The 25,634-nt window shown below is 43.6% G+C and overlaps 1 protein-coding gene across 2 annotated transcripts in view; it reads left to right on the forward strand.

Annotated features, from left to right (window-relative positions):
• The first annotated feature begins 5,900 nt into the window (after nucleotides 1-5,900).
• The window catches only part of PHAF1 (phagophore assembly factor 1), a 58,865-nt gene continuing 39,131 nt past the window's right edge, over nucleotides 5,901-25,634 (forward strand). Inside the window, exons 1-4 of one of the 2 annotated variants that reach the window (XM_090063463.1) lie at nucleotides 5,901-6,240; nucleotides 6,479-6,604; nucleotides 15,205-15,287; nucleotides 25,186-25,269. In XM_090063463.1, coding sequence (XP_089919589.1) covers nucleotides 6,541-6,604; nucleotides 15,205-15,287; nucleotides 25,186-25,269 — 231 coding nt within the window. In that variant the 5' untranslated portion in view covers nucleotides 5,901-6,240; nucleotides 6,479-6,540. The other variant, XM_090063462.1, reaches the window with a different exon arrangement.

Raw genomic sequence — 25,634 nt, forward strand, 5'->3', positions numbered from 1 at the left:
TGTCTGCTCCACTGCCGCCACTCTGCTGGGCAGCACAGAGGTGGCAGCGAAGCAGCTGCACCATAGCTTACTGCAGCGCAAGCTCTGGGCCAGCGGCTGCAGCAAACACTGCCCAGCAGCAGCTTCTGGGGAACAACCTGGTGCTCAGCATGGAGGAAAAGTGCCTCCCCGCACCCCCCATGGCCAGTGCCCTGTGCTGCAGTTGCTCTGAGCTTGTGCAAGGCTGTGTGTGTATGTGGTGGAGAGGTAGGACAGCCCTTTGTGGGCTGTAAGTGGCTGCAGCAGGAAGCACCGGCCTTGAGGGTGGGGACGCTTTTCCCTAGTGCTGAGCACCAGCTCATTCCCTGCGGGCAAGTATGGGGTCAAGGCTGCACGCAGCTCCGCACCTGTACCACAGGGCTGGGTCAGGGGCACTGGGAGTGTGCGGGAGCCAGCAGCAGCTGGGCAGGAGCACGGGGCGGTGATGGTGTCCCAGGACCAGTGCTGGTGGGGCCCAGAGCAGGGTGGTAGGAGTGCAGGGCCCTGGCCAGCAGGGCCTGTATGGAGCCAGGAAGGCTCCCCCCCATCCCTGCTGGTGCAGCTCAGCCTGGCTCCACAGACCCCTGCCAGCCCCCCACCCTGTGCTCCTACCGTCCTGATCTAGGCCCCGCCAGAACTGGCCCTGGGACACTGGCACAGGCCCTACGCTTCTTCTCGCTTCCACTCCCACCTACCCCCGCCACCACTTTCCTGCCCGCCTTCCCGCAGCATGGCCGGACCATGGGGCTCAGCAGGAACTAGCCTAGCCCTGAGGACTGGGGAGATCCCCGCGGTCCTTCTCTACCTCCCCCTACCCCTTACCTGAATTTACCATGCTGGCGCAGTCACAAACAGCTCCACAATCCCAGGCCAGAAGCCCCTACTAGGCAGGGGCTTCTGGCTGGGTGGGGGAGAGCTGTGGCAGGCCCTGATGTTGCAGAAGCCTGCCAAGGCTTCCCCTGGGTCCTACTGTACCTGGCTTCTGTCATCTTTGACAGAAACCAGGGGCAGATAAATATTAATTTTCTAAAAATTTTAGGAGCCCCATGGGCTGGATAGAATGGCTTGGCAGGCCAGATTCAGCCCATGGCTGTATTTTGCCCACCTCTGCTCTTAAAGTGCCACCCTGCTGTACCTTTTAACTGAAGTCATCAGGAAAAGTCATCCCCAGTGTAGTTCTAGCATACTTTGAGTGCTTATTTTTCAACTTCAGTCTTCTGTCATTTTTTCTGATGTACATGTATCCTCTATTTAAAAAAAATAATAATACTGACTAATCAGGCAATGACATGGCTTATTTTGATACAATCCCCAGAGAGTGAGACATCTAGTTTACATCAAGAACTGAAAGTAAGAAGAGATGGATGTGTATGTATATATGTGGACTTATACTCACGCAATATGTCTAACTGAGATTCCCATCTAAACATAAGAAGCCATGGGAATTGTGTTTTTCTGTGTTAGAGGCTGGCTTTGAACAAAACAGACAGATGCACTGCAGATGTTAGCAAAGAAAAGGGACAGAGGCCTTTTAATTTATGTCATTAATTGAATATAAATAAAGTCTTAATGAATATCTGCTATCACAAAGTCCTCACATTCTTTTGATACTGTGATTTTGCATAACATTTAAAGGAAAATACCTGTGGCAAGATTTTGCAAGGTTTTATTTTCTATTCTGAATTAGGGCACCATTCAACCTTTTTTCATTAGGTTTTGTTTAAATTACACCTGTAATTATCTTAAAGGTAGCAAAAGATCTTTATTAAGCTGGTTCAGGGGGACCACCTTCAGTTATGGCTTTTTGTGATGCCTATGCACTGCTGTGGAAAGAGTAGCATCAACTATTTACATTTAAATGTTATGATCTGTTGTCTAGACTGTGATCTTATCAGCCGTATCTGTTACAAATGTAAGTTGGAAGTAAACAGCAGGAAGAAACTTCACAATTCCAACTAGCCCTACACATAGAATGATTACAAGAATAGGGGTTTTACCTATACCCTTTTCATATTAACACACCTCAACCTACTTTACAGAGTAATAATGAGGTTTTGGTGGTAACATAGATGCATGAGCAAATGGAACAGCTGTTATGGGCTCAATATTAATAACTTCCAGCCTCGGGCATTAGTACTTGCTTTATCAAGAGAATCTTGGCCAACACACCAGTGTTATCACTTTACTCTGTGTCAAAACATATGATGAGCTCTCAAACTTTTAACTTAGAGAGCCACAGAAGAAGGGACTTTGGTTTCATGTGCTATGGAACCAGTCCCTTTTCCGAGCCTACTTCTGCACTAAGCTAGTTCTGTATTTGGGGGTGGGGGGAGGTGGTAATTTTTCAAAGAAATGCAGAAAGCTGGAACAACTCCCAAGATGTTTTCTCCTACATATTTCCCTCTCACACTGAATGCTATCTTCTTATAATATAATTTATAACCCTACTGTACTGGAACAGCCTATTTAGCTTTTGTTTAAATCTGTTATCGCTCTCTCTCCGCCCCCTCTGCATCCCCTCCCCTACCCTACACATGCCTCATTCTTACCTTCCCTGTTGACTGGTTTTCTTTTTCCTTTTATCTGTTCTCTCACCAACTCTCCTCTAGCTTATTATTTTAGTTGTCTGCTTTCCCTCCTCCTGTATTAACAGCCCCGGCCCCAGATCCAGTCACTTCCAAGTTTTGGTTTTAGGCTAAATGCTCTGAACTAGTTCTCAGAGCAGTTCAGAAATTTAAATCACATAATTTCTGCATTTGTGAACTAGTTACATAGTTGTTAAAATTCAGTGGTGCTGTTGCTTTGTCCACAATACACAAAAATCAAAAGCTCAACCCCCTCATTTTGAGTATTGCCAAAAAGATGAAACCCTTTCTCCAAAAGCATCTCTTTGCTCGCCTATAAACTAGCTGGTATCTTTTTAAAAGTCCTGCCTCATGCCATCTGAAATTCTGGTCCATGTGAGGTTAACAAATGCAATCTCAAAAGATACTTTCACTTGAAAAGTTAAATATCAAATTAAGTTCAGAGGGAAGAGAGGAGAGATGTTACTTTGAGAAACACAGTTAATTATATTGTAATGTAGGAGATGGGAAAGATCCAGTTTTAGGTTATTAAATCCATCTCTGTCAGTACAGGATTATTCTATTCACTACGTTTTCCTCTCTTATATGTTTAAATGTTTGAAGCCCATTTGCTTTTTTAATCCACTCTATAGTGGAGACAGAAGCAGAGCTGACCTTGGAACTTTTTTGTTCTCAACATCCACTAACAATTGTTTGGCTGATCCTTCTAGACATTGCTGTTTCTAAAAGAGCTTGTGAGGGTCAGAGATTAGTATGCTGATGTGACTTCCAAGGCACTAGGAACAATCAGTGAAACTCTTCAGAGAGCTTCTGAAAGCCCCAAACCAGGAAACCTTCTCTACTGTCTCTCTGCATGTTAAAATAGGCTGAAGTGGGAAATCCTCAGAAACATTGATATCTTGCCTACCAATTTAGAAGGAATGGAAGCAGATCCAAGGGTTCTTCTCGACCAACTATATTAAGGTAATTACAACTTTCTATGTCTATACTAGAAGTTTACCCATTTAGCTGTCATCTTAGCTATACTACTATAAAAGTGCATTTAATTTTTCTTCGGATGGACATGACCAAAGTTTCATGGGTTTTACTAAACATGTTGTTATAGAGTGCATCCAAAGTAGGGAAAAAGGTGCATTCTTACCATGTTAGCTAGTGTCTGGTAACTAACCCAACATAAAAACCTACAGAGGGAAAGATCCTTGGAAGTTTTCACATGCATTGATAGGTGAACACCAACTCTAGATTTTATCTTGACCAACTAAAATATTACAGCCATAAATTGGCTTGTTAAAAGCACCATGTTTTTAATGCAGAAAACCCATAGGCCTTCTATATGTGAAAAAGGGTTTGCTGGCATGACTGAATAAATATAGATATTCCATCACACCCTCTAGGGCTGATGTCCTGCAAAGACTCTTTTACTGGTGTTAGAAATATTATTAAAAATGTATAATGAATAGAGTGTTGTTAGAACTGCACAGTTTGTATCTCGTACCTGATAAGGAGAAACACCACCAAGGACATCTCGCTAATTTACTATCTTTTTCCTACACTAAATCACACATACCTTCAAACTCCTCTGCCTCTACTCTTGTAGATTACAGAAACTGTGATTTAATTGGCTGTGTCCTTGGAGGAGAGAGGGGTTTGAACTTTTGGTAACCTGGAGAGCTTTCTAAGCATGCGTAATTAGCTAATGCATATAAGCCTATCCGCCCTGCATACTTAAGAAGTTAATTATAATGCACATGCGACGGATGACGTGACATCATTTCATGTATGTTTGTATGAACCGGAAATGAGTTGTAAGAGTTCCTGCTTCTGCACACATGTCCAGGAGGGAAGGGATAAAAGCCAGCTAAGAGTTTTCCTCGGGGGCAGAGTAGTCTTTTGTCTTCACTCTGACCCTATTTGCAAATATATCCTTTGTGTTACTAACAATGTGTGCCTGAGGAATTATTATTCGTGAGCCTCCAAAGAAACGAACCGCGATTTTCATATCACTGGTACAGTTAAACCTACCTCCCTGAATGTCATAGGCTATGCCAACAAAACAACTTTTCTTTTTGCTGTTACATCTATACCAGGGCTTTTGCCAACACACCTTGGTTAGTTAAGGGTGTGATTTTTTTTTTAATTTCATATTCTTAACTGACTTATCAATGCCAGCTAAACTTTTAAACATAGCCAAGGCCTGCATGTTGACATGGGAGTAGAATTTGGGGTGGGGGGGAAGGGGGAGGAGGTCACATAAAGAAAAGATTAGACAGCAGTAGTATTAGATCAGACATGACAAAATAGGATCCCACAGACACCCTTATTGTTCAAACTCTTCTTGTCTCAAGATGGATCACTGCTTGAAAAGCCTGTCATGGAACTCTTCCCATTTAAAAGGGTAGCGTAAATAATCCACTTCTGCTTGAAATAAATGATGTCACTGCCAAAATCATGTCTCACAATATTTTTGTTGGGTTTTTTTATTAAGAACTCAGCTGCTGGAATTAGACTGAGAATCTTTGGCTTTTGTTTAACAACAAAGGAAAAAACTTGTGGCTGTGGAGAAAAATCTTGAAAATGTGACAATTGCATCTTAGAAGGTTCAGAAACCAGAAGGAAACGAAAAAAGGATATATAGCAATCTCCTGAGTTTTAAGCCAATTGCATATGACATGTGGCTTTGACTGTTTGGCATCCACATGGGGGTTAGAAAACTGATGTGTGTAAGTAGAAGGTAGCTGGTCATCTCAAGCTGCAGTGTGTTTCCTGGTTGCCTCCAAGAACTGGAAGAAAAATCTCCGTATTGACTGCCCTTTAAGTGCATTTTTTGACTTTGGGGTTGTTTTTGCTTTCCTGTGACAGCTAGATGTGGGGGATTGGCTGTGCACTGGTGCCCCTACTAATACTTAGCAATCTCTCGAGATTGGCTGTTATGGTTGTCCAACTGGTTGCCAGGTTTGAGTTCAGGAAGGAATTTTCCCTTGGGTCAGACTGGCAAGGACTGCAGGTTGTGGGGCTGCTACTCAGGCTTAGCTCTGTGTTTGTTTTGCTTAGCCCTGCTTGGGTTTTGTCTTTCTTTCCAGCACGGGCCACTTCAGCACCCTTGGACTAGTTTTTACCTATCAAATTCTCAGCTGCGGCCATGGGGCCCAGGTCCTTTCCTGTTACATGCTGTAGGTTTTTATCATCCAGTGCTTTGTGACAGGGGTGGAGGAGAATAGCTGGAGCAAATGTTTTTCTGGCCCCTTTTTGGGCCAGCAGGTGTGAACACAAAGGACTGGACAGCGCAGCTCAGTAAGTCCCCTCTAAATTCTGCGTCCCTGCCTTTCTTGCAGGCCAGCCCCCTGTCTCTGAACCCAGGCATCAGCAGGGCAGAGGAAGGGACTGGCACAGCAATGGGGGGTTGCTCCTGCCCCCACTGTTTTACATTCTCCCCCTGTTCCTGTCCCAACCCAACCACTCCTGCCCGGGCGGTGCTGACAGGAGGGTAGAAGGGACTTGGTCAGGGCCACGCCTGTGGCACCACCAGTCTAAGAGGCTGAGGTGAGTTGAGAACTATCTTGCTCGCTTAGCCCCGCCCAGCCGCGGCGGTCTCGCTTGACGGCAGCTGCAACGCGGCTTTTCAGCAGCCGCAAGTGAGGTGAGTGCAGCCCACGGTGCGGGGGGAGGGGGTCCCCCGACCGGGAGAGGGGCGCTCCCGCCTGCCCGCGGCCGAGGTGCTCGGGGGGCGGCGGAGCCCAGGGTGGCGGGCTGCGGGCGGGGCAGGCCGGGCCGGGCCGGGGGTGACCGGGCCCCGCCGTGACTCAGCAGCCAGCTGCAGGCGGAGCGAGCCCCGGGCCGGGGAGGGGTGACCGGCGTCTTTGTGCTTCCCCGCTCAGGACCGCCCGCCCGAGCCGCTGCGTGAGCCTGGGCCCGGCCGCCCGAGCCCGACGCTGAGCCAATGCTAGATCTGGAAGTGGTTCCCGAGCGCTCTTTGGGCAACGAGCAATGGGAGTTCACCCTGGGTAAGTGCCGGCTCGGGCGCTGTGGGGATGGGATGGGATGGGATGGGATGGGGTTCCTGCTCTTGGGGCGTGGGCCTGCCGCCGCTCTTCACTTGCTTTGCCTCTTATTTACCAGCTGCCCGGTGTCCCTCCTTCCGGAGCCTCTTGTTGGCATATTTTACCTGTCATTCGAAGAGTTCCCAGAATAGACCAGGGGGTTGCATCCCTCAGGGATGAGTAACGTCAGTCAGGTGACAGGGTGCTTGGTGCAGGGCTTTTGCCCATGGGGATTTCAAGTGAAGAAATCCCCATGGATTTCTGAGAGGGCGTTGCAGCCACCTCCTGGAGTAGCTGAGTTGTCTTCATTTTGTACTGGGGAGGAAACAATGGTAGAGTAAAATGCTGAAGGCACCTAACGTCACTTCATACCTTCAGCATGTTTTCCGTGCTTAGATTTTGTCTCCTTTAAAAGATGCTTCTTTTTTTTTCTCCCTTCACCCACTCTTCTTCCCCCACTCCCATTTGGAGAGCCAATCTTTCCAGCACCTGACGGAAATTTACTTTGCTTCCAGAGCTAACTCCAGGCGTTTGCACACAGTGGTGGGTTTTACATGGTATGGAATTGAACAGCTGTTTAGTTTTCAAGCCTGTGTGTCTAGTGCTGTAAAGGTTCAACCCATGGCTATACTCTGCACTAATCTTAAAGCGGCTCTGAGTGAGCTTATTTTACAGTTGCGTCTGGTTTTGGCATTAGGTTCTTTGCCCATAACTTCTTACTGTAGATACTACAGGTTTCTGAATCACTCTTGGTTAAGATAGTCCTTTGTACACTAGCATTTCTTCTGTGTAGAAGCCAGTGTGTAGACACTTGTTTATCTAACCTGCTCAGAGCAGTCTTAAACAATGTAAGAATGGCTTTAGATGTTGGTACCACATCTGTGCTATTACTCCCATTAATGCAGCAGTGAGTGGAGGCGAACCAGTGGTGGAAAGGAAAGGAATCATGGATGAAATACTCAAAAATCTTCAAAGGGTGTCTGTTAGGACCAGTCCTACAACTACCTGTGCCTACATGGAGCTCTGACTTTTTTGAGGCTTCGTGTTGGTGCAGAGGTTCACCAGTGTAAAGCTCATTATGGGATTGTTGCCTTAGAGTTCTCCCTGAACTGTTTTTTATGGGTTTTGTGCAGCATAATTAATTAACCCCAGCGTTAAGTAGGATTTAATGGCTGATTTGAGTGTCGATATGGTTTTTGGAAGATAACTGTAGTAGCCTTCATTTTATGGTGGCTGCCCCCATTTTTTGACTGAACTATAAAATTGTCTCTCAAATAGTTTTTCAGATAGGCATCCTTTGATCAGGGTAGCAGCCCTGTAGTTGGGAATGAAGAGGTACTTTTTTGTTGTTCGAAGTCCCCTGTCTCCAACGTGTTACTGAATTGCATTTTGAGGCTGATGCTTCATTTTTGTTCTCAGTCCAAAGTCTGAAGTTTCTTCCTTTTTTTTTTTCTCTTTAAATATAAAGTTTGATCCAATTCTTTTTGAACACCTGAATTCCCTATGGCACTGGATGGGGGAAGAAAAGGTTGTGAAAATGCTTGGCTCTAGTTCTTGTAGTTTCTTAGTACATATATGAATGAATACATTTAGCATCTTTCACGTTATTTCAGTGTTTAGCATTTTCATTCTAGTTAACTCTCTAGTTTGGGTATCTTTTGTGTTCAAACTGGGGAAATAATTGGAGGTATACTTGCATTAAAATGTGCCACAGAGCAATTACAAGTCCTAAAAGCAGATTTCTGTATTCTCATGTTTATAGCTTGTTGTTTAGAGCACAACTCTGTGACTTTATACAGCAAAACAAAGGTATTGGTTTCTTCAGACTAGTATCTCTTATATGCTAAATCAGGGGTTGGCAGTGTTTTTGGTTGGCGTGCCAGAAACACCCCAACCCCATTCTTCGACATGGCTTGCCAGGGGCAGGCCACAGGGGAGCCACGAGCCCAATCCTTGTCAATGGTGGCAGCTACACGTGCACCTCTGGGCCAACAGAGGTAGAGGGTTTGGAGTTGTGCTGCCTCAGTCCCTTCTCCACCCTGCACCCTGAGGCACATGTGCAGTCGCCACCAGCTGATGCTGGGACTCTGGAGCCTCAGTACCAGCCCTGCACCTTGGCTGGGTGCACATTGCCTCAGATCAAATGTTGGGACAGGGACCTGGGGCAGCGCAACCCCAGTCCCTTCCCCCACTGTCCACCTGGAGGCACTCGTGCAGTTACCACCAACACAGAACCTGACTGAGGACTGTAGGGCCCCGTACAGCTCTGGGCAGTTGTAGCAGGCAGGCAGCAGGCTGCAAATGGCTGCACTGGGCTCTGGATCACTGACAGTAGCTTCATTGTGGTGGTAACTGCATACATGCCCCTGGGCAGATGATGGGGGAGTGGCTGGTGTTGCACTGCATCAGGCTCCTCCCCTGCTGTCCACCCGCTGGCACAAAGCCTGGCTGGGGCTCTGGCAAACAGCTGCACTGGGTTCAGCCTCCTATCTGTAGTTGGCCCAGGCTTTGGGTAGCTGGTGCCAGCCATGGAGCCTGGGCTGCTTGCAGCAGGACTTGCAGCCTCCTAGCCACCTGCTGGAAGCAGCCTGGGCTCCATGGTTAGCAGCAGCTGCCCAGAGGCTGGGCTGATGGTGGTGTGTTGAGCAAGGTGGCCTTATGTACCATGCTGTGGCACACATGCTGGGGGTTGCCAACCCATGTGCTAAATGTTCTCTCTCAGACTCTCTAACCTAGGAGTAGGCAACCACTGTCACATGTGGCACCTGAAAGCATTTTGCTTGGCATGCATACTTTGGAAGGGCCAGGGACTGTGCTGCCACAGGGATTGGTCCCCTTGAAGCTTCCCTGGCATCCACCTCTGGCACATGAACATCTTAAAAGTTGAGGTTGCTGGTGTTTTGGTACCCGCCCCAAAAAGGTTGCCAACCGCTGCTCTAACCTGTTGGTTCTCACCGTTTTTTTGAGATAACAGTTCTCTCTGTGCTAATGGTAGGTTGCTGTTCCTACCTCATGCTGTTACAGTTTTGTATGACCTTAAATGATCCCTGTATTTCTGTTAATCTGAACATCTCTAAAATCCACTTTAAAGTATTTGCATATACTAGGTACGCTTATTTCACTGTGTGTGCACTCACTGTTTGTTTTCTTGTATAAAAACAAGCAAACAAGGAAGTGAATTTTTTTCTCTCTCTTTTTTTCACCCTGCAAAGAACAAATTATCCTGTCAGTGCAGTCTTATAGTCAGGGATCCTGGTTTCCTCTGCTTAAAAATTCCAAGTCCTCTGATTTTAAATCCCACAAACCTGCATTTTTCTGTGATTTAAAATGCAAAGCATATATACGTGTGTGTGTGTGTGTGTGTGTGTGTGTGTGTGTGTGTGTGTGTGTGTGTGTGTGTGTGTGTGTATACATACACACACATTCACACACACCAGTTGAACACAGTGGTTTTTAATATATTTACATTTTTAAAGCAATTTGGAAACCTACCAGTGTCTCAATAATTATAATAAAATACGTTCTAAATACTGCAAAAACTTTATTATCTGGCACCCATGGGGGATTGGGGTACTGGATAACAAAATATGCTGATTTAATTGAGAGGCCCAAACAGGTGTCTTTACCTGTTCGGGCCAGTGTCCCTCCAGTGGGCCCCGAGGGACAGGGAGGCAGGCCCCGCGCAGCCTGCTATACTCTGGGCCGTTGGGCCTCGGCAGCACAGGCTGCTTTGTCCCAGGCTGTGGGGGCCCAGCACAACCAAAAGTACCACGGTGGGTACTCCCAGTTGCGCTTTTACCTTACAAACCGCATGCCGAGTAATAGAGAATGCCAGCTTGTAAGGTGCTGGTTAAGGCAGCTTTTACTGTACCTATATATTTTGGCATTTGATTTAATCTTCTTTGTCATGGAAAATCAGAGCTCCTACTACCCCCATCGCTCACAAGGACATTGGGTCCAGCTGTGGCTGTCCCTCTCTTTTCCTTTGTGGCTCTGAGCAGTCCTGATATGTCGGTGTCCTGCCCCTGCCCCTGTTATTGCCCCTCACTGCTAAGTCACAGCCCCCTCCAGCCCCGCAGGTGGCCCTAACTCCTGACCTACGGCCCTCTTGGCTCTGTGGGCATACTACTGACCCATATGAGAGAGGGGTACAGATGATGCATTGGAGCTGGGGGGCCACATGCTCCTTCCCCCCCCCCCCCCCGATTTCTGCACCCACAAGTGGTGTGCAGGGTGTGGGGCTACAGCTGCGCCAGATCACCTGCAGGCAAAAGCTGCCTGGCACAGGAGGGAATACCATGCCACCATAGCTGCTTACAGACATTTAAAAATTAAAAAAAACACAACCCCAAGCAAACCTTACTTTACCAGAAGAAGCAGTGCTTTAGTTTGACCCAGCTCTGCATCATCTGTATAGAGTGGGCACTTCAGCTGGGCTTTTTGATGCTTTTATCTACTGAACCAGCTAGTAGATTAAAAGCGCCAAACAAGCCCCACTAAAACACCTGATATATATAGATGTTGGGCAAGCAGAGTGCAACTTAAGGCACTGCCTCTTCTGGGTATGTGCTGGGCTCCAGGAGCATGCCAAGTTTATAGTAAAACATTGTTTTGGAAGTGAGGGAGGGGTTGGTTTTGGTTTGGGGGTTGTTTATTTATTTTTATTTTTTAAGATCAGTAAGCAGCCATAATTCACAGTTCAGCTCATGAGGCGTGAGATACTATTTGTGTGACCTAGGGGTTTAGAGGAGAGAACTAAATGGCTTGCAGATCGCTTGCATTTTGTCAGTGTGGGTGATATTTAGCAGAGATTTTCTGTTGGTACTAAAATAGGTTCAGTTCTGCCAGGGGAGAGAATGGTTGGGAGCAGTCACGTAAATAGATTTCTGGCAGCCAAATGGTGTTCCTGTGAGCTGTGACAATTAGATCTACTTTGAGTAGAATTAGATGACAGCATGCTTGAAATGCTGATGCCTTTGTCTCCCTGGTGTCATACCATGGTGGGAGGTGATTAGTAGGAAATGCCAGGAAAACTTTAGACAGGACCTCAGATTCTGTTCCTGTCTCAGGTGCTGACTCACAGTGAGACCAAGGCATAAGAAATTTACCTGAAGATTGAGTCTTCTGGTCATTTAAAAATGACTGTGCTACCCCACTTCCTGCACCATCTTTTGCCATTTTAGAGGAGGCAGATAAGTGAGCACTTACTGGCATGAGCTTTCTATTCTACATGGTATTCTATTCAACATGGTTTACCATTTTTGTAGCTATTTTTTTTTAAATTCCTTTCCTAAAATAGGACAAGGTGCACCTTTTACTACATTATCCTCATTCTCTTTTCTCTGTCCTTCTCTCAGCTACCCATTGTAAAACATGTCAGTCTTAGAATTTTTACTAGATATTTAACAACTGAGGGCCTGAAACAACTAGCTTGAAACGAGTAGCTAGATGGTACTTCTTTTCATAGGCAGTGCATACATAAAAAGTTAGCCTTGTCATCCTAGCTGTTGGATTGAGGGGGGTGGGATAGTGGGATGCCAAGCTGTTGGCACTAGATTACACTTATGGAACCTGTATCTGAATTTGGCTAGCTACTACTGACTGATGAATTGGTAGCCATTTCTGCTCGCATCTGAATGCCAACTGACTGGCAGAAGAGAAACAACCTTCTCTCTTCTCTTTCACCACAGAGCCTCCTTGTTGTGGCTGGGATGGGTGGGGATGTTTTGTTACTTAGTCCCTACCTTGATTTTGTTTACTGCAGGAGATGGGTGGGTGCACTACCCTCCACCTGTGTTTCAGGTTCTTCTCCAAACTATGCTGGGAGTACCTCTGCTACTATTCAGAGCTTTGCTAAGCAGCACTACAGTAAATCAACCTGGTTCTTAATCAGTGAGAATTAACTAAAAGCAGTCTGTTTTTCTATTGTTTGCACCTGGGGAAAGCTCTGAGTAATAAGAACATTAGCTGTCTCAGAACCTTTTTGGAACACAGGACCTCGGAGTCTATTTCTGGATCAGTTTTGAAGGTAGTTTTTGCAACAAGAAGTTTACTTTTTTCATTTTGAAGTTGATGCCACTTGCCATGGCCACATGGAATCTTTAAATCTGAATTGAGCCTTTGAGCCTCAATGTACTTAGTTTTTTAAATAGTTTTTTCACCTCTGCATCTATGTATTTTTCAACTTGAAAGTATTGGGTTTTGAGAATCCAAAAACTAGGTACTCAACATATATTGCAAAGTAACCTATCTTTGCATGTATGTTATGAGATTTACTTAATGCCTGGAATGTGCTGGACACTAGCACCTTTTGACATTAAAAATCCTGTGTCAGTTATTTAGCTTATATTTTAAAGGTGCTATTTAAGAGGTAATATTCATCTTCTAAGAGTATTTTTAGAGTGCTTATATAAGAATGTTTTGCTCGTCTCCTTGATAATACGAAACATCTTTATATCATTACAATAATACTGAAATGTACAAATCCACAAGCATTTTTTTCAGCCCAGTACTGCTGATCTATTTTCCACCTATTTACCCTCTCCATTTCATATATCACTTATGTATTAAGTTTGAAAAGCTTACATTTTCCCTTCCTTGACTGATTATGGAAGTTCTTCAGTTCTCCCAAATCCTGTTGTTTATATGTGTGAACAAGTGATTTTTTTTTTCTTTAATTGAATCTGGATATCCCTTTTGGCAGTTCTGAGCAGTGCCAGTGGCTCAGCTTGTCTTTTTCATCTAAAATAATAATAAAGAAGAAATATCTCCCTGGAGTCCAGTTTTCTATTTATGATTAAATTTGTTCCTCATAGTGATAGGTACCTCGGGGAATCTTTTTTTAACAAGATTTATATTCAGTGTTTATAGCTCGAACACTTATATTATTAATCTATAAATGTGTCTGTTCTTGCAAAACTCGAAGCCATAATTCTTTATCAGCACAAGTTGTGGTATGGAGAGAGTTAAGACGTGAGAGTTTGACATATTGATAAAAATGTGTACATTATCTCTGGTGTTGTTACAGTAAAGCTTCATCTGTGTAGTGAATTGAAAATGGGCTAGGGGCATTGTAGTGAACTGAAGAATGGCCTGGGGGCAAGGGCGATAGTTAGGTATTCATTAAGAATAGAGTTAATACCCAGTAACTTAAAATTTGTATATGAGTATGAGACATTGAATAAAATAATTACCAAATTTTCCTGAATGGAGACACTTGGCTTAAGACAAACTTTCAAAATGAGAAAATTTAGATAGAGGCAGGGGTTGTCAATAAAAATAGGCAAATTAACATGTGGCAATCAGTTCTGTCTCATGTTAGGTACCAGATTCAGACGTCGGGGCTATAATATGTGCACATCTGGTTTGCACACGATCACATTTCATTAAGAGACACAGTTCAGGCTTTGTTTTCACTGCTGAAAATTAGCTGATACAGCAGTATTCTGTATGCACAGTCACTGTTTAGCATCAACCCAAAAGGTATCCACTAGTTTTACAGGCTACAAATAAGTGCTCCCTAAAGTGGTGTTGGAAAACAAATTGTAGCAGGGCTTTTATTTTCATTAAAGCAGATTGTAACACTATATTGATTGTACTTCCTTTCCTTAACTGAATCTGCTGAACAGTTTCTTTAGAAGGCACTCGCATTTATTTAGCAAATTCATCCTAACTGGCATCCCTGGATTTGCATCATTGACTTGCATCATTGATTGGCCCATAAAAGTTCTCCTTCCAGTTTATTATAATAAAAATCTGACAAAAAATATTTTCCTCTGCATTTCACTTGTATTGTACAGTTGCTAAATAGGTTACCAGGGATTGTTAAATGTCCCCTTGTAAGGGACTGACACAAAAGTCTGTTGATCATACCCTTTGGCTTCAATGAGTTTTGGATTGAGCTATTAAAAGGCTACCCTGTGATTCTCAACAAGATGCATGAGATCCTTTTACTGTGCAGCTTCCTTATTAGCAGTTCTACATCCAGATACCTTCACATGATTCACAAGATAAACACAGAGATTTCAAATAGTAATCCTGAGTGTCAAAAACATTCTGACCTGTAGTGGTATTTCTGAGTTCTTTGCAACAGAAGAATTGCTCTAGTATTTTTCTATACTCAAAAAATGAATGAAAGCTAAATGCTGGCATTTTCCAAGGGATGCCTCCAATCTAGCAACCTTGAGAACCACTGGCAAATTGAATCCCCCAGGAAAGGCTAATTAAATAGAAACCTGCTCTATAAAGGTTGAAATGTTGAAGTTTTCTTACACAAGTTTTCTGTCTTTTATTTTTGCCTTTGGGGATAATCTGTCTGTCAGTCGGTTGCTTAGGTGCTGGCCTTTCTGTTCCAGAAACTTAGGCTTATGCTGAGATAAAGACCAAAGTAGGTTTATTTGTTGGCTTGCAAATCTTTATGTTGTAATTTTACTCTTACCTGATGAGCCAGTATCACCACACCTTTAGCTTTAACCTGTGGCCACATCACTGACAAAGAGTTGTTGTTTTGTGGGGGGGTGCGGGTTTTGGTCAGATTGGAGAAATATGATTGTTTTTATTTGCAGGAATGCCATTGGCTCAGGCCGTAGCAATTCTTCAAAAACACTGTCGTATTATCAAAAACGTCCAGGTTCTCTACAGTGAGCAGGTGAGTAGTGAAAGATCTGGCCAGGTTGTTCAGGTAATCGCAACTAAGCAATAAGGTTTGATGGGGTGTGGTGTTATGTTATGTTAGTAGTTATATTGTATGTATTGTTCTGTGCTTTACACTGGGTGACATTAGACAGTTGCCACATTCTCTAGCACATCATATCATTTCAAAGGAGCATCTTAAATGTTGGGTGGATTTTAACTCTGAATCTTAAGAACTGACAGGAAGTATTTTTATTGTCCTCCCCAAGGGTTGGTATTGTCAGGCCTCATTTGGCAAATGCTACTCTCTTGCCAAATATTTCAGTGCTACTGGAGCCTTTGGAAAATAATGGGGAGTTGGGAAAGGAGGGTTGCAATCTACTGAGTCTGAATGTGAATTAACTCAAACACGTAGCCTCTGTTTTGAATGTGTATTTCCTTTTTATAGTCTTTCTTTGTTAAGCATAGAAAAGGACTCTTGCAACTCTTCTCTCTTAAATAGCTGGGTATGATTTAATTCCAGTCTTTATGTTGTTACCGTCAAGTATTGTAAAAGCAAGATGCTTATTACTTCCTACATTTACACTGGGTGCAGTGATGGTGAACCCACTGGAAATGCTGCTTCTGCTCTTCCTCTGTGCATCTGCAGTTCTGCCTTCAAAAGTGGATGCAGTAGTTTAAACCAGTTTGATGTTTGAATCATGCAAAAGCATGTTTTGAACATTACCCAGCGCTAAATTTAATTTCTATAATTTTAAGTTCCATCTTGGCCTAATTGTCATAATGTGCTAAAAGAAAATCTATTCATTAAGTGCAATAAAATGCATTTTTGTACCTGACACACCTTGAAGTGAGAAGGAAAGGGAGATTTTGGTTTGTTGAGGAGGGGGAGGGTAAGGAAGGAATAAAACCAAACACTGAAAACACCTGTAAAAGTGACCTATTCATCAGCTTGCAATATGTCATCACATGTATAGGAAGGAATAAATATAAAAGGTTTCTGAATTTTGTCCTTGACATCATTTGAATTTGTATCAAAATGTTAAATACTGAGAGAGTAATTTTTGTACTCATTGTACATTAAATGACAAGGGAGAATCCTGCCTCTTAGGTTTGCTGTCAGCAGGGCCGGCCTGTCCTATCCTCCGGAACCTGCAGCTGCAGGGGGTCCCGCAGAGCTGGGCAGAGAGGCCACGGCCCCTCCTGCATTTGCTGGTTGCCTTGTTTGCAGTGTAGCCCACCCGGCAGGTTGGTTGTTTAACTCCTCCCCCCATGTCTGGTGTACTGGGGTGTTCGTTTACCAGCATTTTTGTGCCGTGGGACAGTAAAGGGGGCCCCGCACAGGCTGATTTGCCCCAGGCCCCGTACCCTGCTATGGTTGGCTCTGCCGATGGATCAAGGAGCCTCAAAAAAATTGTGGGCCGGCCCTGGCTGTCATATTTTTCATTAATTGAGTCATCCCTTTTTTTATTCCGGATTGTATAAATTGATGACTTTGATAATGACTGAATATTTACTTGGAAAAGTTAGCTCATTACAGATGGTCTTGTACTGTTTGTAGTTAGTGTGGACATTAACATTAGTTTAAATGTCCCGTTTTCTTGCTACAGTGCACACCAGAATTTCATCTGGATTGATTTAGAGGAATAATTGGATTTTTTTTTTTTTTTTAATTTCATTTTCTAACATGGAGTGATAGAAGGATTAATAGTCCAGTGCTAGGAAGCATAATACACCACTAGCTGACCTGTAGTCTTTTAGAAAAGCTACACTGAGACTGATCATTTCCTGCCTCTTTCAAAATGGAAAATCTTTATTCATATTTGCTCTTTGTGCAGATTTTCCATATCTTTGTCTCCCCAAATCATGCATACAAAACTAGAAGAATGTCTGATAAATGCAGTACCAAAGATAAAAACATTTTGAGCTTTGTGAGTGGATGGAAATACAGTTGGTGTCTCTCTCTAATTGTGCTATACTAAACTCTGATGCTATAATGAAGTTTCACCTTATAGCTGACTGTAGGGGCATCCTTGCCCCCATGTAGTTTTTCACAGATTTCAGTGGTATAATAAATAGGAAGATTCAGTGCCTTGAAAGAAGTGTCCTTCATGCTGGCTAGTTTAACAGTTTTATTTTTAAAACTATCTTCCCCTCTGTTTTGAAAAACATATAACTTACATTGTGGAATTTAATAACTTAGTTTAGATCAGCAGTGTTCTATGTATTTGGTTCAGCAGGCCAGATGAGTGGCACAGGGCCTGTGTGTGCACTAGATTCCTAAGCATGGGGTCCATGGATGCCATTTGGTGCACCAGCCTGACACCTCCCACCAGATCCATGCATAGACTGCATGCACCAGCCCAACCCCATGTGTGAGGCTGTCATCCAGAATATGGGGTTCCCCACAGGTCTGGAAATTTTGGCAGTTGGGGAGCAGTGGCAGTGTTAATTGTTGCAGCTCCAGGAGCAATTAACCCTGCCACCACTCTCCGGTTGCCAAATTTCTGGACCTGAGGGGTGCCTCATGGGCTGGTTGACGTGGCTCCATGGGTCAGATGTCTCCATTGGTTGGGATGATTAGTGGGGATCTGGGTTTTTCTGTGGGGAAAAATGCAGATTTTCTCCTTTAAAGGAGAAATACTGTGGGAACCCATGGATTTTTTTCCCCTTGCAGTCTACCAGAGTTCCAGCCTGCAAGAGGCTGCTTGGGGCTGGGGTGAGTGGGATGCAGGGGGTGCCATGTGTGTAAGTGGTAGCCAGGCAGGGTAGTGGAGAGCAGGTCCCTTAGTTCCCTCTAGGTAAAGTCCATGGGAGGGAAGCAAGCAATTTGGAGGGGGCACGTTCCTCCATCCCCTGATTTCTGTGCCCACAGTGGGCTGTACCCTGGCCATTGGCCAAACCAGCTCCAGGGAGGAGCTGCCTTCATGGCATAGCTGGTGGAACCTGGTGGGGAGGGAGCACCATGCTGCCATAGCTCCTAAGGTGAGACGACACCCTGCCTGCCGGCCAGCAGCAGGGATCATAACTCCATGCTGCTGTGCCTCACCATGGCGGTGTGGTGCTCCCTCCTGTGCCAGATCCCCCCTGCTGGGCTGCAGAGGCAGCTCCTGTCTGGGGCTGGTCCAACCCAGCTGCAGCTGTGCACCCCATTGTGGGTGCAGAAATCTGAGACGTGCCCCCTTCACTGCCCCCCATGCATCACCTCTGCCACCCCCCATCCCCTTTTGGGGGGTGGGTGACTGTGGTTTTGGAGTGAGGGGCACCAGCAGGACCAGGAGACAGGGTGATTTATAAAAACAAACAACCCCACCCCCAACCAAAATCAAATGCCAAAATTTACAGGTGTTTAGAATTTATTTTATTATAATGATTGAGGCACTCATAGGTTTCCAGATTGCTTTAGAATGTATTAAGAAAACATTGTGTTCAACTGCTTGCATTTAATTTTAATTGTGGAGAAATGCAGACTTTGGGGTTTAATCGGAGAATTTGGGCTTTTTAAACAGAGAAGACCAGGATCCCTGATAGTCAGGTACACTGAGATCTTAATCATGTACACCATGATTCCATGTTTACTTTTCCCTGTATTCAAAAGCTAGTCAAATAAACCTGGCACTGACAATGTAAATTGTAAAGGGTTTACTTTTAATAATGTACAAAGGGGATGCACAGACTAATTAGCCCCTTTCTGTAACTGTTAGGTAAGGAATATGTTTAACTCTGGTTTTTAATTGCTCAATTAATGCATCCTAAATTTAAAGATATCTGCATTTCTAAGTTGGGCATCTAAATCTCATTTGTACCTTTTGAAAATATCTTCCTTTAACTTTTATAGCCTCAGAATTGATGTCGTAGGTGCTTCTATTCCCCAGAGTCTTTTGTGGATTGGTGATGTTGATAGTTGATAAGGCATTGTAAGTAAAGCTTTTTGGAAGGGATTCATCCCAAGGCACCTCTTGAAATTTTCCTGTCATACTTGAAGTCCTACTTTCAGTACCAGAAAAATCACACAAACTTAACTGGTGTCCTTGAAGCTTTTTACGTCTGGCTGTGTAATCTGCTATGGGAGCAGATGTACTGATGGTTGTGACAATTATCAAGCCTTCTCTTGGATCTTTTTTTTTTTTGTCCACAAGGACACTTTCAACTATCACAATATTTTTGGAATGAGTTTATAAACATTTTGACTAGAAACTTCTAACCTGGCTTAAATCATCTTTTGGATAGGAGGTACTAGAACCAATGACATACAAGACCTGTCACTTATAGGAAAAGCTTTTTGGGTATGTTTTCAAAACAATACAGCAAATGTTATTAACTCTGTATATACAGCAAAAGCTTTGTTATCCAGCACTTTATCAGCTGGAAAGCTCCACTAACCATCATCCGAGGAACACAGCAAAAGCAAAACTAGAAGTCCTACTTCTGGTTTTGCTGCCGCGAGCTGAGTTCTTCATTTCTTCAGCCCACAGCCCAGGGCAAAGCAGTGTCCCCCGGCACACTGATGCCAGGGAGTACACTGGATGGTGTACATTTGATTAAGCGGCATATTTTTATTAACCAGTATCCCCCATTCCTGGTTTTGCTGTAACCCTTTTTATTTAATTTTGTAAGGCAGTAGAAAAGATCATCAGAGCCAGCATCCATTTGCTCTTTTACATGCATTGTATAGATGGTTGTTTACAATCAGTAAGTCTTAATGCTATTGTCCAAGGCAATGAACAGTAAGACCTGACCTGGAATAATGCATAAAAGTTTGCTTACACATGTTCAAGTATTAACAGTGAACTAGGTATGCCAAAAGGCTGTTGATGTAATCGGGGAATTGGAGAGTCCTGACTGACAGAGCATATCTATATAGGTTTCCTCCCAACCCTGGATCCCCTATTGACAAAATAACTCCTTCACTCTTTGCTTAGTGGGTGCACCAGAGACCAGCAGTTCTGCCACGGAAAAGCTGTCTGTTTTACCCCAGTGCCAACTGTATTGCCTTACTTAGGTTCTCTGTCCTAGCAGAGCCCAAGAGCAGTACTGGGTAGTGTTTAATGCTCTCAGCTGCCCACCCCTCTTAATTATTGGTGCCTGAGGACTAAGCAGGAGAAAGTACACAAAGCTAGTTTGTTTGTGGAAGACCTGGGATTGTGAAGGGAAAACCTTATGGCCATGTCCTAAAAGGACTTGACTTGTTTGGCCTAGTAAAATGAAGGATGAGAAGGCATGAGAGGTGTTTTCATTATATATTTCCAGGGGAAGAAGAAGCACAAGGGAAAGACAAGAGCTATTTACGTTTAGTGTGCCAGAAATATCAACTAAGATGAGCTATCTACAGTAAAGGGTCGCTGGAAATTAGAATTGATGCATAATTGTCAGAAGCTGCTTTTCAGGAGTAGCTTCCTGATTAAGGCTTGATAACTTTTATGAAAGGGGTTGAATGGTGTAAATGGTGTACTGGTTTGTGGTAGGTGTGGACAGGAGTCTGATTTGGGAGGTGCTTTCCAGTTCTGATTTCTGCCACATCACTTATTGTTTGGGTAGAACTGAACTGCTTCTCTAAGTGCATAGAATGATAAAGAAAACAAATGTTTTGTTGTGTGGGATGAGGAAAGATGGCTTCTATTTCTTTTTCATAATTGAATGGCTACTGTCAACTGATTGCAGGTACTAGGATTAAACTACCTTATATGGAAACAGATCCCTGCTGGTATTCCTAGTAAGGGCATTTTTTGTGTATTATAATAGCAGTTAAAATGGAATATTCTGTAATTAGGGACTTACTTAATTCGTGGTTTTCTGGATTTTGTGGAAACTGCAAAATCTGGGATTGTCTGCAAAATCAACAAAAAAAACTCCTAATGAAAGTACAGTGCTGGCTCCCCAGTGGGAGTCAGCAGTCTGTGCTGCCAGGAGGGGAAGGCACCAGCTTGTGGGGTTGCACAAAGGAGAACAGACAAGATGACTGCTGCCCCCTTGTCCTTCCCCCCACTTGGGGCATCTATGCCAATCAGTCAAGGGACAGGATGACATGAAAGGCAGCCAGAAATCAAGATGGCGGCTGCCCCCTCACCCTTCTTCCCCCCCCACCAGGCCTCTCTGCCAGTCAGCGCCAAGGGGCAAGGCTGCCATAAAATACCTGTGAAATCTGCTCAGCAGCTACAAAAACCCCTTTGTCTCCCCATGATTTAGGTAGGTCCCTATTTATAATCTGATCTTCCATAATGTAAACTACATGTGGTTCTGCATAACAACCAGTTTCCTAAATGCAACATATTCCATGGTTTTCTCAGCATGCATTATTTCTTACATTGTATGTACTGGTCTTAACACTGCAGTCTGTGCAGCTTTCCATAGCTTCCATATTTAAATAAAAAGAAACTTCTATGAACCTTTTTCCCCAGCTTTGGCATAGTATGACAGTTCACAGTATAACAAATTGAAAACTATCAAGGGAAACATTGAAGGAGGTATGCTTTCCCCCCCCCCCCCCAAAAAAAAAAAAAGCTATGCATCTTCATTCGCTGATGAAAAGCAACATGCTCTTGGTAGTTTATGAGAAATTTGTGTTTAAGTGTGAGATTCTGTTGCATAGGATAATGTTAGGACTTCTCTCACCTATTGGCCTGTACAGTTGGTCTGCTTTAGTACTCTATTCCAACTAAGCCATGATGATGGCACGGGTATAATTCATCTCCTTGCTGCTATGGTAGTGTTTTTACAGTGCGTGAACTTCTCTTAGTACTGCCGCCTTTCTCCCATTCCATTTGAGCTTCTCTAGAGCAGTAGTCTCCAAACTTTTTTGATCGCGCACCCCTATCAGTAAAAAAATTTTTGAGCTTGCACCCCCAATATCTGTATATTTATTTATTTATAAATTTTATATGCATGTACTGCTGTACTAATATATTATGTACATTATAAAACATAGGCAAAAATAGAAATTAAAAAAGAGAAAGATGAAATACAATTTTTAAAATATTATTTTTTTTATTAACGGTACAAAAAAACTTTTTGCTTGTGCTAAAAAAATATTATTTCGTTTTTACCTTGTAATATGGCTAACAAAGAGCTTGTACTAGGAGTAGGAGAAGTGTCAGCTTTGCCATTTTCTTGCTGTTCGCTTGTGCTCGCATTATTAGTGTCATCTTCAATCCACGGTTTCTTTGCAGGAATCTTTTTAAGCCACTTGTCCATTTTGTGAGGGTTAGTTTAGTTAAAACTAGACAATGTAATTCATAAATCCACTTAACTGGGCACACGTAAACTGCAATACGTTGCAATATGCTGAAAGCGAACGAACGCTTCTTCCCTCAGGATACCTCACGTACTGTACATAACACGTGACCGGGGGGAGGGGACGATGGGCATGTGGAAATTTTATGCATTTCAGGTGACAGACCTCTTCCTGAGGGGCCCGAGCACCCCCACATACTCGGTGCCTCTGGAATACCCACACTTATAATTCAAAGGTGTCTGTACCTCCATTCAAAATTTTTTAGGGATCTGCAAATGAAAAAAAAGTTGAAACTCACTTCTCTAGAGGGATGGGATCAAGGAGTCCTATGCTTGATGTCCCATTTTGTACTGTATTTTACTTATGTAAGATTGAGTATAAAATTCCAATCAGCATGGGGGGGGGGAGGCTTCTTGTCTTGCACTTGCATACAAGGAAACCTCATTAAATGCATCATCTAAACTGCCAAAAGCAGCTTGTACTGAGTAATGGAAACCACCTATGAAGGTAATTAAATGTAGCCAACACCGAGTGTGACTATAAAACACATAGCCTGTAATGGGCAAACCATACTGTCCCTTGGCTATAACATAAACCTAAGCCATCTGCCTATAATAACATTCCAGCCACTCTGGGGTTTCTCAATCTCTCACCAGTACCGCATCATTCATTCATTCAGGCCTCTTCTCTGTTCTTACTGCAACAGAGTTCCTACCCCTTTGGCAGCCAGCAGGGAACTGCTTGCCTGGCTTCAATCTGGGAGTTATATGGGAGCCAGGCCCAGCCTCTTCCGGTCAGCTGACTCCCACCGGTTACCCTGGCAACACAAAGTTTTGTGTTGACTGTTTACAACCAAAGGACTGGGTGAGGCTATAAGGGTATGGAGGAGGCCTCATAGGGGAGCCACAGCCGTGTGGAGACCCCAGAGAAGGCCCAGAGAGGGGGAGCGAGAAGCCTCAGAAAGGGGGCTGTGGAAAGCCAGAGTGCCTGTGGGATGCAGCTGAGAGATGAGGGCTGCGGCGAGCCCAAGTGCCAGAGAGGGCGCAGAGAGTGAGATAGACCAAACAGCATCTGGTACATCTGCAAGGCTTGGGGTGTGGTACAGGGGTGGTTGGAGCCACACATAGCCCATAAGGCTGGGGTTTTTGGAACTCCATTATAGAGGCAAGATGTGACGTAACTGAAGCACCGTGACCAACAAGACGAGAGGCAGCCTCCCTTTAAAATATTTATGATCAAGACATGGCGGGTGAGAATGAAGGGTGCCTTATAGACGAATTGGACACGTTGAGGAGTGCTGGGAGAGAGCACGGCAACCTTAGGGGCCCCTGCCTGGTACAGAGTAAATATGGTATATTCTAGCACTATTGCCTGCTCTGTGTACCAACCTTCTTCCTTTTCCCCCTTTACAGGGGGTGAAGTTTGAACAGTAGGTTTCACAGTATGGTGGAAGCTCCATCCTTGGGGATTTCCAAAACCCTGCTAGACAAAACTTTTGCTGGGATGGTCAAGTTGGGGCTGGTTCAGCTTTGAGCAGGGGTTGGACTAGATGACCTCCTGAGGTCCCTTCCAACCCTACCTTTCTATGATTCTATGTAAGTGCGAGTGTTTTGGGTACTATGTGCTCTAATAGGCTGCATTAGAAGCAACTTGCTGGGAGGTATAGGCAGCAGTGATGATAGAGAGAGCTGCTACCACCATGTCTCTAAAAACAGATAATTTTATACCCTTATTCAAACTCCACTAAAGCTAATAGAATGTCTCCTGTTGACTTCAGAGGGCTTTACACTAGGCCAACAATTTTCAACCAAGGTGCTGTACTTTTAAGAGTGCCATTAACACTGTTAGGTATGCAGACATGTGCGCATGATTCACAGATTAAACCCAAAGATTTCAAATAGGATTTCATACTATCAAAACATTTTGACCTACTGTGGTCCTTATGAATTCTTTGCAACAGAAAACTTGATTTATTATTTTCCCATAGTCAAAAAACAAGTTAAAGGTAAGAGCTGACATTTTCGGAGGGGTACCTTGAGTCTAAAGAGGTACATTGAGCCTAGAGTCTAAAAAGATTTAGACCTAGTGGATTAGGCCCTCACTGTTACGACTCCGTAACTAGGAAAACTTAAAATACAGCATAAGAGTCTGAAGTCTTCCTTGCATGGACTGTCTACTGTTTGTGATGATGTTTATTGTTTGAAGTACACAGCCCTCCCTCCCCGCCCCTTAATATTGCATATAGTATCTAGCCTTTCCTTCTAAATGACGTGCAGTTTTCCTTTCCACACAGTGGGCTTTTACACATCCATGAAGACACTATTACAAGTCTCCTGCGTGTATTCAAGGTTTTTTATTTCAAACCCAAAACTTGCCCTTTTCTTTTTAAAACCAATACACACTGCCTTCCTATTTGGTTCGGAATATATGCAAGTGGTGAATCCTTACCAAGGACACTTATTTCCTTTTAATATGAAAAGTAAAAGGGGAGGAGGACTGATGAACTGTGCTTTGGCTTATGCTTATTTATAGAACCAAACAATTGTTTTCTGTAAAAATAGAAAATCATAGACCAGTTATTTGGGAAGGATAGTTCTTAATTTGATTTTTATATATGCAACCTGGACAGCTTAATAATAAATCGTTAAGTGAAAAGCTGATGTCACTTTTGTTTTATTTACAGTCTCCTCTCAGCCATGACCTCATCCTTAACCTGACTCAGGATGGAATCAAACTGCTGTTTGATGCTTTCAATCAGAGACTTAAGGTAAAATGATAACTAAGATAGAGTCTAACCTAATATGATGATTGAACAGATGAATCCAGTTATTTATATGCTACACACAATGTGCTCTGGAAATAATTGGCTATATTGTGAGTTTCAGTGGCCAAATGTCATATTTGTAGAAATATTTAATGTTAATATATTCTGTTGGAGACTATATATAGATGCCATAAAAAATACTTATTCTAACAGGATCTGTTTTCACTTGTTTTAGATTGGAGCATATGCTTAAAAGGACTTGACTGATCAGTTTAAACACAGGATCTAAGTTCAGATGGATTACTGCAGTACAAGTAGCTGTAATATTGGGAGGCAGGGTGGAGTCTTCACCCAATTGCTTTTTTTTC

Source organism: Crocodylus siamensis, chromosome 9 (genome assembly GCF_052110815.1).
Source record: "Crocodylus siamensis isolate JL-2025a chromosome 9, ASM5211081v1, whole genome shotgun sequence".
NCBI classification, from domain to species: Eukaryota; Metazoa; Chordata; order Crocodylia; family Crocodylidae; genus Crocodylus; species Crocodylus siamensis.